The sequence below is a fragment of the Dermochelys coriacea genome, chromosome 2 (genome assembly GCF_009764565.3).
Source record: "Dermochelys coriacea isolate rDerCor1 chromosome 2, rDerCor1.pri.v4, whole genome shotgun sequence".
NCBI classification, from domain to species: Eukaryota; Metazoa; Chordata; order Testudines; family Dermochelyidae; genus Dermochelys; species Dermochelys coriacea.
In genome coordinates, this window is record NC_050069.1 from 1,611,859 (window position 1) to 1,625,866 (window position 14,008).

Here is a 14,008-nt window from a genome sequence, read left to right on the forward strand (position 1 = left end):
CATTTTTTTGGAAGGCACTTGGGGCAGATGCGAAACCGTATGGAACACGTTTAAAATGGAATAGTCCCTCATGCGTAATAAATGCTGTGAGGTCTCTGCTATCTTCGTGCAACATAAGCTGGTGGTATGCGCTCTGCAAATCAAGAGTAGAAAACATCTTTGCTCCATGGAGTTCTGCAAATACTTCTTCTGTGTGAGGAAGAGGATGGCTGTCAATCACAATAGCTTTATTTGGCTCCCTTAAGTCCACACAAAGGCGAATGCTTCCACCCTTCTTCTGCGTCACTACTATAGGTGAAACCTATTCTGAGGAGTTAATCTCTTCAATAATGTCCTCTTGAACAAGTTTTCTAAGTTCCTCTGAAACAGCTTCCCGACTGAAAATGGTAAGCGCCGTAATTTCTGTCGTACAGGCATCACATTATTCCGCATTTTAACTCTATGCAGAAACCCAAAAGCACAGCCAAGTTTCTCCTCAACTTGGCGTTGAGTCCCAGCTGAAACTGGTGTGTGTTCTGCAAGAGTGCTTTGCTGAGGAAGATCAATTCATCCATTAACTACCCTGAGATTTAAAGCAGCCAATAAATCTCTGCCAAGGATAGGAGTGCCTTTGAGAACAATGTAGAACTCTGCAGTTACACAGCAATCACCAAAAATAGTTACCAAAAGTAACTATTGAGGGCAGGCAGTCATGTATTGGAATATGGTTTTTCAAATAGCACACCAAGTGAAGCTTGGGTTCAGTAAGAGGCACATTTTTAAAGTAATGCAAATAGATGGAATCAGGTAGTATAGATACTGCTGAGCCAGTGTCCAACATTAGCTGAATAGAGTGTGATTTGCCTGAGGGTATGGCAGAAACGTTTACCGTGCACTTTATTTCTTCTGGAATATATGCAATAGTGATTTTGTCCATGCTCAGCACAGTAACATCTGGTATTGTAACTGCATGCACCTGTTGATTGAACTGGCTGCTGCAACATACTTTAGCAAAATGCCCAATCTTTTTGCAATGATTGCACTGAACTACTTTTGCTGGACATCCTGTGTAGCTTGCAAGGGGATCCACAGCGAAAACATGCTTTTACTGTATTTTGAATTTTCTGATTCGGTGGTTTTCCATTAGTTTTCCTCTTGTAATTGTTTGTCTGCAGCGATAGTGAACTTTTCTACAAAGGAGCCTGGACTGTGCCTCCTGTATCAATGCTCATTATTTTGGCTTCAGCTGTAGCTGACTCAATCTGGGTAGCAATGGTTATTGCTCTTTCTAGTGTAAGTTGTGGTTCTAGAAGTAAACATTCTCTTACACGAAGCATGGTTGTTTTCTCAATGAGCTGGTCTCTAATCATCTCATCTGCCGTATTCCCAAAGTCACAAGTTACAATCAGACTCCTCAGGGAAGCAATATACTGCATTATAGTCTCCCCTGGTTTCTGCTCATGCTGGCGAAATCTGTAGTGATCTGTAGCTACTACATTTACTTTTGGTACAAAAAAGTTCTTTAATACAGTGAGTGCAGTCTCATATTTATTGTCTGCAAGGAGAAAAGTGTAAAATATATGCTGCCCTTCTGCTCCAAGGCAGTGGATTAGCGGAGCACGCTTTCTTACTTCAGAAATCTCTGTAGCACTGATTGCAAGCAGATAAGTCTCAAACATATGGATCCAGGTAGTAAAAGCAATTGGAGGTTCACCTGGGCTTTGTAGAAAGGGTACAGGTGGGCTCAGAGGCAGAAGATCCATTCTCGTCCCCAAAATGTTGTAGTAGCCAGGCAAGGTACTAACAAACTTCAACAGGACTTTATTTTTTAAAGTGGAAACCTCTTTTACAAGCTGCTGCTGCACCCTCTGAAGCTCTCCCTCAGCCTCTTCAACTCCTCCCCCCTCCTTCCTGTTTTCTGTCCTTTCAGACTCCCAACAGCCAGTGCTCCCAATTCTAATAATTACAAGCAACATCTAAACACCACACTGGGGCAGAAGGGATGGGCCAAGCGGGGGACTAGCCTCCCTGAGCCGGCGGTTCACATGCCAGCCAGCCATCCATGCAACATGTTTTGTGACCAACCTACAAACACTGTCTCCTTCAAAAATATTTTAAATTTTTCTATATTTACTCAAAATGAGTGTGAGGAACTTAGGAATGTGTGTGAGAGGGAGCTAGTCTGCTAATGAGACAGTCTCACAGCCAGCGAGTGTGACGTGACATGTCTGAAACTTTCCTGCCCGTTCTCTCCCTTCAGCACCTCCCAGGACACGAAGCCAGCCGGGATCAGCCACTCCTGCCAGCCCTGCAGGATCCCCGGGCCAGACATTGGGACCCCCAGGGTGTGGCGAGGTGTGACCGGAGCCCCTGGAAAGCAGGTGGAGCAGTAACACCCGGGCTCCCCGGCCCCTGGTGCCGTGCAGCATGGTCCTGCGGGAGTCTCCGTTCCCAAACTGGCTCCTGAGGGGCTTATACTGCGTGGGCCAGCACCTGCTCTTCCCCAGCTACTGGGCCACTGACTGCCTCCTCGACCTCAGCGAGACCACGGTGGAGAGGCAGCAGAACCGGCGCCGGCGCTGCCCCTGCTGCCCCCTGCGGGCACTGGTCACAGGCCCCTTGCTGCTGCTGCTCCTCCTCCTCTCCGTGCCAGTCGCCCTCTTGGGCCTGCTGCTGTGGCTCCCGCTGCAGGCTGCCCGCAGGCCCTTCACCTACCGACACACCGTGCTCTCGCGCTGCGCAGAGGTGTGGGAGCTGCCGGGCAAGGCCAAGGCCTTCAGCTTCGCCAGTGCCAACGTGTGCCTGCTGCCCGACGGCCTGGCCACGTTCAGCAACCTGGGGCAGCTGAAGCAGCGCGTGGCTCGCATCGGCCAGTGCCTCACGCAGGGGGAGGCCAGTGCCAGCTTCGCCAGCCCCAGGAGCAGCCAGTTCAACAGGGAGGGAAGGGCTGGGCCCGGGGAGATCTTGGCGCCCTTCCCGCCGGACGTGGACTTCCTTTGCCTGCAGGAGGTATTTGACCAGCGAGCGGGAGCCCGCCTGTGCCAGCTGCTGAGCCCCTTCTACGAGCACATCGTGTACGACGTGGGTGTCTACGGGCTGCATGGTTGTACTCTCAAGGTCTTCAACAGCGGGCTCTTCCTGGCCAGCCGCTACCCCGTGCTGGCCGCCCAGTATCACTGCTACCCCAACGGTATCCGTGAGGACGCGCTGTCCGCCAAGGGGCTGCTCTCCGTGCAGGTGAGGAGCTGCCCCAGCTGCAGGGAGCCCAGGGCCCTCTACCCTACTTTGGGCCTGGCGTGGCCTCTCCCCGGCCAGCCTGAAGGTCGCTGCAGAGCGGAGTGGGGCATTCCCTCCCTGCCCTGCTCAGGGCAATGCTCATCCGCGTACGAGCCACCGCTCCCTGCAGGGGCGCTGGGCCCGCTTGGGCAGAGGTGGGCCTGGGTGGCGGAGCAGGGGACTGGAAGTCAGGACTCCTGGGCTCTCCTCCCGGGTCCGCCCTGGACTTCCCAACTGACCCTGGGCCCTCTCCCTTTTCCCCGTGTGTCCCAGCCTCCCAGCTGTGGGGAGGCCCTGAGTCTGATCCCCCATGTGCACACGAGCACTATTCAGCTGGTGACTCCTGCGTGCAGGGGATTGGTTATCCTGGGGCCCCCTGCGCCCCAAGGGAAGATGAGGGACGATGCCCCACACCATCAGCCTAGCCCCATCCACAGGAAGGAGCAAGCAGCTGGTTCCCAGCTGTCCCAGAAGCACCCACTGCCTTCATCTGCCCCAAATCCCAGGATCCCCAGACAGGGGGCTGTGGGCTGCGGCTTCCAGCAGTGGGTGGTGGAGCAGGGCCTCCCGATGCTCTTGTTTGGCCTGTGGGGGGACACCCCTCAGGTAGTGCCTGCGGAGCTTGACAGCTCCGGGAGCCCTGGCCGGGGAGTGGGTGTCTGCAGCCCAGGCAAGGACAGGGCCTGGGGGGAGCAGGCGCTTCGGGGACAGCCCTACCAGGAGAGCAGTGAGAGCCCTTGGCAGTGGGGCTGGGATCCAGCAGGTTGGCTGCAGGGGGCTCAGCCTCTGACAACGGGCCACTGGGCACCCGACCCTGCTGCTGCCCCGGCCACTCGCTGTCCCTTAGCCAGGCCTGGAAACACCTGCCCCAGCAGTGACCCCAGCATGGGATGGAAACTGCTCTGTCTGTCCAGGGCTTTGCCTCCTCCCACCCCTGGGAACAGTCACCCAGGGTGTGTCGCCCAGCCCTGCAGCGGCCTCCCGGCGGGGCAGACTGGGGCTAGCAGGGCTCGTGCGAATGCTCACAACCAGCCGAGTGGATGTGGCTGGGGCTGGAGGTCAGGCTCTGACACCGGGGGCGAGCCAGCCCTGCATTGGGGGTTCACCACTTCACGCTGTCTAGATGTACCCCTGGGAGCCGGGCTCCCACCCCACAACCTGCTGGGACCCCAGCCAGTTAATAAGGGCTGAGTCTAGGGCACCCGTGAGGTGACAGACACATGGGCCCATGAACCATGTGAGGGTCATCTCCTCCCAGCTTCCAGCCGTGCCCTGCACTGACGGCTGAAACTGACCCTCCTTCCCCATGGCTCTGACGGTCACCCTGGCCAAACGCCTGCACCCCGTCCCCATCAGTGGCCTTCCAGCTTGTAACTGGCAACATTTCCCTGTGCACATGCTTGGGGCAGCACAAGGGTAGAGGATTGTGGGCTACCTGAACTGCACACACTTGCACGCTCCAGCTGGTTACAGTATGTGTTTTGGAGGTGAGTTGAGGCTCTCGCCCATGGGGGCTGGAGAAGGAGAAAACAGCCCATCTGGACAGTGACATTCCCCTGGTGTTATCTGGACCAGTGATCTGCTAGGGTCCAATCCTCGACTCTGGGAACCAGCCTTACCCTGCTTTGCTTTGAGAACCTCCACTCCTGGGCTGTTCACGCACAGCCTCTGGCATGTAAGCTGCTTGGATTGTGCAACCGAATGACAATAGCCAATATCTTCGGTCCCAGACACAAGCCTTGGAACCTCCGTCTTGCAGTGTCCAGTTATGCCCGCTAGGCGCTGCAAGCTTATATGAGTTTGTCAATTTAACAAAGCAATTGATATGTACCAGGCTTATTATCCCAAGGGGAGTCTCTGACAGGCTTCAAACCAAATGCACTGCTTCAGGTAGAACAAACAAATTTATTCACTACAAAAAGATAAATTTTAAGTGATTATAAGTCAAAGTATAAGAAGTCAGATTTGGTCAAATGAAATAAAAGCCAAAACAGATTCTAAGCTGATCTTAACACTTTCAATGCTCTTACAAACTTAGATGCTTCTTACCACAGGCTGGCTGGTTGTCCTTCAGCCAGGCTCTCCCCTTTGATCAGTGTTTCAGTTGTTTGGTGTGGTGTGTGTAGATGGAGGTGGGAGAGAGAGGAAGAGCCTGGCAAACGTCTCTCCCTTTTATCATGTCCTTTCTTCCCTCTTGGCTTTGCCCCCCCATCCCTTTGAGTCAGGTGAGCATTACCTCATCGCAGCCCCAAACTGATCAAGGGAAGGGGGGTGACTCAATCGAGAGTCCAACAGATCCTTTGTTGCTGCCTTGGCCAGTGTCCTTTGTCCCTGTGAAGCTGGGCTGGGTTTGTCCCATACGTGCCCTGATGAGGTGTGACCGGCCCCTCTGCTCTTGGAGAGTTTTTGCTTGGGCTTGTTTTAAGCCATGAGGACACATTTTCAGCCTCGTAACTATGTACATGAAATTACCACCTATAAAATCACCATAACAACAACAATCAGTGTTTTGTGAGCCTTCCAAAGACACTCGACATGCCAAACTTTGCATTGGATACCACACAATCCTATTATAAGGATGAACATGGGGGCGCAGGGTAGTCCCTTGAGGTACGGAGTGTCACACAGTCAGGCCCCCCCCTTCCCCATTCTGCTCCTGGAAACAACTCAGCTTCAGACCTTTCCCTGGAGAGGGCTTGGTGCCGGTGCTGTGTTGCTTCCTGGGCACTCAGTCCTCTGCTGCCCCAGCCCCAGCTCCCTCTGCTTGCCTCATTAGCTCTCCCCTGCAGGGCCCCCTGCAAGCGAGCGGGGAGGACACCTGTTCCCTGGGCTGGGCTGAGGTCCCAGTGCTGACCCTCCAGCCATGGGCCAAGGCTCCCCTGACTCCAGGGTCTCCGTGAGTGGTGGGTGAGGGGCACTCGCTTCTTGCCCTGGGGCTCCTGGCTCTGTTGCTGCTCGATCCCTGCGGGGAAGTGCTGCAGGGATTGGCTTTGGGATGCAGCCAGTAACAGAGCCCTCTCTCGCCTCAGGCCAGGCACAGATCCGCTGTGACCAGCTCACCATGGGGCTCTCCTGGGTGCAGCTGTTCCAGGACACCCACGCGCAGTGAGGGGACCGTCATCACCTTCGAAGTCTTCTGTGGGGACTTCAGCTTCGACAATTGCTCCTCAGGTGGAGTCTGGCCCGAGGGAGAGCCCATGGGGATCGCAGGGGAGGAAAGCAGCCCAATGGGGTGACCAGGTGTTGCCGAGTCACAGGGTCTGCTCTGTGCCTACCCTGTAGCCCATCCCTTGGAAATGACCCCTCCAGCATGCCGCACCCCAAGGATTCACACTTCCCCACAGCAGGCCTGTGGCCTCCAACATTCCAGGGCTGGCTTGTCAGGCCTCAATGATCCTGTCTTGCTCCGTGGCTCCCTGCAGTGAATCCAGGCACACCCGCCTTCTGCACTCTTCCAGGAGCAGCAAAGTATAGAGGGAAACTGAGGCACATATCAGAATCATAAAAATATAACAGAAAATTTCCATCACACGAGAAGCAGAAGGGGAGGGGGTGGCCTGGAAGGGAGCAGGAGGGGAGTGGGGAAGGGGGAGGGCAGATGGGCCCATTCACTCTGCCAGACCTTTCCAGGGGATAAGTTGGAGCAGATCTACAACATCTTCCACCAGTACCAAGACCCATGCCGAGTGGGGCCCAGGCAGGACAAGCCCTGGGCCATAGGTACGTGTCTGGCTGGTCCAGCGTCCAGTGCAGCTTGCTGCCCTCTCTGTCTCAGTTCCGCGGAGCTGGGACCCCATCTGGGGCTGCAGATAAACATCTAGATCCAGATCCCCACCGGGGGACCCAGCCTTTGGAACTCCCGGGTGAGACATCGGGGGTCAGGGGTTCAGAGGCCCTGCTAACGTAGGCCTGCCCCCCATCTCTGCCCGTGCCCCTCCAGACTCAGAGCTCCCTCCTGCCCCAGCCCTACTCCCTCCCCCACCCAGATCTCTGCTGAGGTACCTGTGGGTGAAGGAAGATTTTGGAGTGGGGGGAACGGCAGAGCAGGGGAGGCTCTAACTGCTGCTCACGTCCCTTCAGGCACCCTGCTGAACTACCTGGAGATCCACGAGGAGCCCGTGTCGACCCCAGAGAAGCTGAAAAGGTAACAGCAGCACCAGCGGGTTCTGGAGCACTGGGGGGGCAGAGGGGCTTACAGCCCTAGTTCAAGGCAGGCTCTGCCCCTGCCCCCACACAGGGTAATGGGACACTAATGGGACAGGGTAAAGGCCATCCTGTGCATGGCCCTCCCTTGCACACAGCCTCCCGTAGCCCAGGTGTGACTAGCCCCCTACGCAGAGCCCCGCTCCCCCCCGCCACTCGGCCCCCCTCCGCCCACCCTGCTGATGGCTCCCCATGTGCACCCCGCAGGACCCTGGAGCAAGAGAAGGGCAGGCGGAAGTACCTGGCATGTCCCATCCTGCAGGACGGCCACCCTGACCCCTCGGCAGCAGGGAGCCCCTGGGAAGGGCGTCGCATCGACTACATCCTGTACCGCGAGCACCCCGCCCCCATCAGCCTGACAACGGTGAGTGCCCAGAGGGGCCCCGGCTCCCACCAGCCTGGAGTACCCCCGTGGGAGCCCCCAGCCCGGCCTGGACCCCACGGAGCGAAGGGCAGGCCCCAAGCCCAAGGGTGCAGGCGAGCTCCCAGCCAGGGACTCTGGGCCCAGGGCAGGGGGTTCTGCCTGGGGTCTGCCTGGCTCAGGGGCCAGATGCTGAGGGCTGGTAGGGCTGCAGGGGCCCATGCTGGGGAGGTGGCTGGGGCTGGTAGCTGCACTCACTAGGTCAGCTCCTTCAGGGGCTCTCAGCAGCTCCCACGTCCCGGGGGCTTTGTGGTATGGTGCCGTGGGGCCAGGCTGCAGGGGGCTGGCCTTGCCGAATGGCTGCTCAGGGTGCGGGGGATTCAAAGAGCTACTCAGCATGGTTCGGGGCTCCCTGGAAGGTCCGAGCCTGGGGGCCAGGACGCCTGAGTTCTCTGCTGGCTCTGACCCTGATGTGCTGCATGTCGCTGCGTGGGACCTCCACTCTGGGCTGTTTCCTGCCCTCCAGCAGGGGAAGGAGCCTGGCCTGGCCATGGCTGGGAAGGGGTAGTGAGCTGTGTCAGTGCTCAGCATTGATCGGTGGGCAGGCTGCAGCTCATGGAGACTACAAGTCCCAGCCTACACTGCTCTGGCTTAGCCAGACCTGGACTCATTGCATGTTGGATCTAAAGTCTCAGGGGACCCCCCCTGCATTCTCGGGTGGGGGAGCAGGGAGCCTGCTGTGTTCCTGACACCGCTGTCCCCTTGCTTTCCCCAGGAGGTGGAGAAGTTTTCCTTCATCACCCAGCTGGCCGGCTGCTTGGACCACGTGGCTGTAGGGTTGCGGCTGCTCCTGAGCCCTGCGCTGCAGTGACAGCAGCGAGTGTGAACCCCGGTTTAAAGATGCAGCCTCTGGAGGGACACAACTGAGAGTACCAATTCAGGACAAATTGCTTAGAGCAGGGCAGTCACAGCCCAAAGCTGGGGGTCCTTTACAAACTAAGACGCACCAAACCAGCCAAACAGAGAGGACTTCGGTTTAACCCACTGTTTAACCATAAGTCACACAAGCAATTCCCTCAGATGCTCCAGTTCCCCAGTATCACCACCAGCAGCCACTTCTTATGGGGATGAATGATTACAAAAACCAATACCCCACCCCACCCTCCCCAAAAAAAAGGTTCTCCCAATCCAAAAGGACCAAGCCCCAGACCCAGGTCAATTTACCAGTTAGATCTTACCCACAAATCACACTGTTGCCAATCCTTTAGAATCTAAAATCTAAAGGTTTATTCATAAAAAGAAAGAAATATAGATGAGAGTTAATGTTGGTTAAATGGAATCAGTTACATACAGTGATGGCAAAGTTCTTGGTTCAGGATTGTATCAGTGATGGAATAAACTGCAGGTTCAAACCAAGTCTCTGTAGTACATCCCCAGCTGGGATGGGTCATTCAGTCCTTTGTTCAGCGCTTCAGTGTAGCAAAGTTCCTCCAGAGGTAAGAAGCAGGATTGAAGATAAAATGGAGGGGTTTCTGGGGCCTTTTATATCCTTTGCCATGTGAAAGGAAACCCCTTTGTTCTTACTGTCGGAAATCACAGCAGCAAGATGGAGTTTGGAGTCACATGGCAAGTCACATATCCATGGATGACTCAGTTCTTTACAGGTAGAGCAACCATTGTTCACATGTTACCTTGAAAGTTCCCAGGAAGATTTCTTATGTGGATTTGAGTCTCCCAAGGTCCATTGTCAGTTAAGTGTTTCTTGATTGGGCACTTAATCTGAAGAGTCCCTTCTCAATAACAGGTTTCAGAGTAGCAGCCCTGTTAGTCTGTATTCGCAAAAAGAAAAGGAGTACTTGTGGCACCTTAGACGCTAACAAATTTATTAGAGCATAAGCTTTCGTGAGCTACAGCTCACTTCATCGGATGCATCCGATGAAGTGAGCTGTAGCTCACGAAAGCTTATGCTCTAATAAATTTGTTAGTCTCTAAGGTGCCACAAGTACTCCTTTTCCTTCTCAATAAGATGGCCAAATGCTTCACTGGTGCTACTTAGAATTAAACACATTGAGGTACAAGTACATAGCCAATATTCATAATTTCAAATACAAAAATGATACACACATACAAACAGCATAATCATAACCAGCAAATTACAACCTTTTCATAAAAAGAAAAGGAGTACTTGTGGCACCTTAGAGACTAACAAATTTATTAGAGCATAAGCTTTCGTGAGCTACAGCTCACTTCATCGGATGCATCCGATGAAGTGAGCTGTAGCTCACGAAAGCTTATGCTCTAATAAATTTGTTAGTCTCTAAGGTGCCACAAGTACTCCTTTTCTTTTTGCGAATACAGACTAACACGGCTGGTACTCTGAAACCAACCTTTTCATAGACACCTTACATGACCTCCTTTGTACAAGATTTGGTGCAACTATAGGACCTTGTTGCAACTATAGGACCTTGGTTGCAACAATAATTTATACCGTCACAGGACATGGAGAAGTTTTCCTTCATCACCCAGCTGGCCGGCTGCTCAGACCATGTGGCTGTGGGGCTGTGGCTGCTTCTGAATCCTGAACCACAGTGACAGCAGCGAGTGTGAACCCCGGTGTCCGGGAAGGAAGGTCAATGTAGAGTCCTCATTATGGTGGGGCTGGGCAGGGCCCTTCCGCTCCCCCTCCCTGTGCCCCTTCCCCCTGACTTGGACAGTCTGCGAAGCTCTTGGCTGGTTGGGGCTGGATGGACTGAAGGGCTAGGGTTAGGGCTGAGCTAGAGTCGCCCCCAGGCGCTCTGCAGGTCCCATGGGAGGTGGATCTGCTCTGGCCAGGGGGCCCAGGGCAGGAGACATTCTGGTCCACTGTGCCCCTGCTGGCCAGTGAGGCCCAGCACTTTGGGTCTGGGCTCAGGGCCTGCGGGGGATCACTACAGTGTGGAGCCGCCTCAATTTCCCCTGTGTGGGGCAGGGTTAACTAGGTGGGGGGATGTTGGGGCTGACTGCAAGTTACCTTGGCCTGTTATTACAGGATGGTCCGGGTGGAGCTAGTAGTGAACTGGCTTTGATCAGCCGGGCTGGCTTGCAGCCACTCTGACTGGATAAACAAGTGAAGAGATAAGCGGGGCCTAAGAGTGTTAAGTGTGGGAATAGAAAGCAACAGTGTTTCCTGCCAGAGCCTGCTTGGGGATGAATACACCCCCTTAGAAAGAGATGATGATAAAAATGGCTCTGAGAATTGCTTTAGACGAACAGTCTCCCCTGCGGACCTCGGCCTTGTGGGTGCCCAGAAATTCCCCACCCTGGAGCAGCGCCTGCTACGAGACCCCAAAGACAAGGCTGGAGGGTCCAGGACTGTCCGTAGAAGAAGGGGCATATGCTCTGATTCTTGCTTGCTTGCTTGGTTGCTGGAAAGCACGCATTCAGTAACACATGAAGACTGGGAAGCTTATTATACTTTGGCAATAAAACCAGTTATACTTACACACCTGATGTGGCTTCATTGAGTGTATCCGAGCCCTCCCTTGGGACCAGCAGGGGAAAAGGTTGTTTACTCTTTGCAGAAATCCAGGTGTGACTGACACCGGGCTGTCTGGGGCAGGGGACATGGGGGGCAGGCAGGGGATGTGGGTGGATGGAATTGGGGGGGGGACATTGAGACAGAAAGTGTTAAGTAACTAGCAGATGAAATGACCCAAATTTAACCTTTAAAGACATGTTAGAGAAGTATGTAAATGGTAATTGTGGCTATTCCTTATAAATAGCAATATAGCCATGGGAAACAGACTAGAGCTTTGAAACGCAGACCTGTATTGTTAGAGAATTAGAGGTAATACTAATTGTTAGATGTTAACCGTGTGAACAGATGGTTCTTGTCTGTCACTATATTCTATTGATTCAGGGATCAAAAAGGGAACAGTAACACTTAGATGAAAGTTGGGTGTAATAATTTAATTGTCTATGTTTCTCTTTGAGGTTTGTAGTAAACTGTCTATGAACTGCTCACTGGAGAATTACGTTGTGCTGGTGAATGCAACTAGTTACCGGTGTATACACAGGAAACAGGTAATTCTACTTCAGAGCCACAAGGCTTCATGCAGGGACTGCATGCTGTCAAAAGATGTCAGTAGCCTGCCAGAGAACTATAAAAAGAACTCGGGGGCCCCGATCCTGGCTCTCAGATCTGCTTATGCTTCGTCAGGGGAAGTCTGAGTCACAAGACTGAGGTCCCCAGCTCGAGTCTGGGTCCCCCTGATATTGGACATTGGACTGAACCTATGGTTTGGTTTCAGAGTAGCAGCCGTGTTAGTCTGTATTCGCAAAAAGAAAAGGAGTACTTGTGGCACCTTAGAGACTAACAAATTTGTTAGTCTCTAAGGTGCCACAAGTACTCCTTTTCTTTTTATGGTTTGGTTAGTTCTGAAAAGACTCTGTGCTCCTCTGAGCTCACCGGCTCTGCTATGAAACTGCCCTAAGAACTTGATTCTTGCCTGTATGTAGAATGAACTTTTAACCAATACTCTCTTTTCTTCAATAAATGTTAGTGTAGGTAACAAGAACTGGCTGTACCGTGTATTTGGGTAAGATCTGAACTATTCATTAAACTGGGAGGGGACGTGTCCAACCCTTTGGGATGGTAGAACTTTTTATATGATGAATAAGATTTTCAGCATTCCTCATCCTATCTGAGCTGGCTCTCGTGGGAGAGCCCAGGGCTGGGTTGCTCTAGGGGAAGTGTGTGTTGGCTCCTGGGTCACCAGTAAGATATTGCAGAAGTGGTTTTGTTGCTGGCTGGGTGAATCTGAGTATTAGCGTAACCCACCAGTTTGTGGATCATATGCCCCATTCTTTGCAGTTTGCCCTGATTGAGCAATCTTGGTGTGGCCTGCTTGGGACCCCGGTCACAGGGGGATGGGCGGGTACGTGGGGAGAATGTAGCGGGCAAACAGAGGAAAGTGAGCAGGACAGAAAAGGTATTGTGGGTCAGGCAGTGGATGGGGTCAGACCTGCCAATTGCCCAGCCCCCTTGCAGTCCAGCCCCCCCTTGCGTGCTGGGCTCTGAGCCACTGGAGCTGTGGGGGGAGGGGGGCAGGAGCCCAGGGGGTTAAATGTCTGACAAATGGGGGAGGAGGCCATAATGTGGAAGCTGCAGCTTTGGTCAGGCAGCACTTACCATATGCCCCCCATCCCCCAGCAACCTGACCCCTCCAGCAACCACCCCCCTGTGACAGGTTCTGTCACAGAGACCCCCTTGGGACTGGCCCCTGAATTGCTGAGATTACCTCTGAGCCCATTTTCCCTGCCAGCTTGGGACTCCAGACTCCTGCCTTGTTGAGCCAGACACGCCAGCCTGCTGCAACACAGACCTAGGTCTGGTCCACGCCCCCCAAAGCTGCAAACTTAACTGCAAACAGCTTAAGAAGTGTCCCTGTCTCTCGCATACAGACACCCAGCTCCCAATGGGATCCAAACCCCAGTTTATTCTGTATAAATCCAGTTTACTCTGTATAAAGCTTATATAGGGTAAACTCATAAATTGTCTGCCCTCTATAACACTGATAGAGAGATATGCACAGCTGTTTGCTCCCCCAGGAATTACTTACTTACTCTGGGTTAATTAATAAACAAAAATTTTATTTTTGATTTTATTAAGTATAAAATACTTAATACTGTGGGGCCATCTCCCTGCCCTCCCGGCCCTAGGGCCCTGTGGGGCTGTCACCCTGCCCTCCCAGGCCTAGGGTCCTGTGTGGCCATCTCCCTGCCCTCCCGGCCCTGTGGGGCTGTCACTCTGCCCTCCCAGCCCTATGGAGAGCCCTGTGGGGCCATCTCCCTGCCCTCCCAGCCCTAAGGCCCTGTGGGGCTGTCACTCTGCCCTCCCGGCCCTAGGGCCCTGTGGGGCCGTCACTCTGCCCTCCCGGCCCTAGGGCCCTGTGGGGCCATCTCCCTGTCCTCCAGGCCCTAAGGCCCTGTGGGGCCATCTCCCTGCCCTCCCGGCCCTAGGACCCTGTGGGGCTGTCACCCTGCCCTCCCGGCCCTATGGAGGGTCCTGTGGGTTCCACAGCTGGGCCATGCCCCCCCCCAACAGTTAACAAAAAGGTGAGAGGAGAAGGTTTCCTTGGGGGGGGCAGAGAACTGGGGGTCACATCCTTCCTGGGGCCCTATAATGGGCTCATTGGGCATTACCTCCCC

General features: G+C 54.0%; 1 protein-coding gene across 3 annotated transcripts; it reads left to right on the forward strand.

Annotated features, from left to right (window-relative positions):
• The first annotated feature begins 1,920 nt into the window (after positions 1-1,920).
• Positions 1,921-6,787, forward strand: LOC122458565 (sphingomyelin phosphodiesterase 3-like). 3 transcript variants are annotated; one of them, XM_043507215.1, is made up of 2 exons: positions 1,921-3,999; positions 4,418-4,600. In XM_043507215.1, exons 1-2 carry the CDS (start codon positions 2,407-2,409, stop codon positions 4,466-4,468), a joined length of 1,644 nt encoding a protein of 547 aa, XP_043363150.1. In that variant the 5' UTR covers positions 1,921-2,406; the 3' UTR covers positions 4,469-4,600. The 3 variants fall into 3 exon arrangements, 2 of the variants coding, with proteins under 2 accessions (XP_043363150.1, XP_043363151.1); XM_043507216.1 differs by lacking the exon at positions 4,418-4,600 and adding an exon at positions 6,285-6,787 and having other exon boundaries at positions 1,934-3,216; XR_006278610.1 differs by lacking the exons at positions 1,921-3,999; positions 4,418-4,600 and adding exons at positions 4,646-4,742; positions 6,285-6,377.
• Positions 6,788-14,008: the final 7,221 nt, after the last annotated feature.

What these genes read in the sequence shown, in the direction of transcription:
- LOC122458565 (XM_043507215.1), top strand. Translation starts at nt 2,407, where the DNA reads ATGGTCCTGCGGGAGTCTCCGTTCCCAAACTGGCTCCTGAGGGGCTTA. An exon ending in GCAGTGAGAGCCCTTGGCAG is followed by an intron (nt 4,000 to 4,417) that starts TGGGGCTGGGAT and finishes CCCACAACCTGC; the next exon opens with TGGGACCCCAGCCAGTTAAT.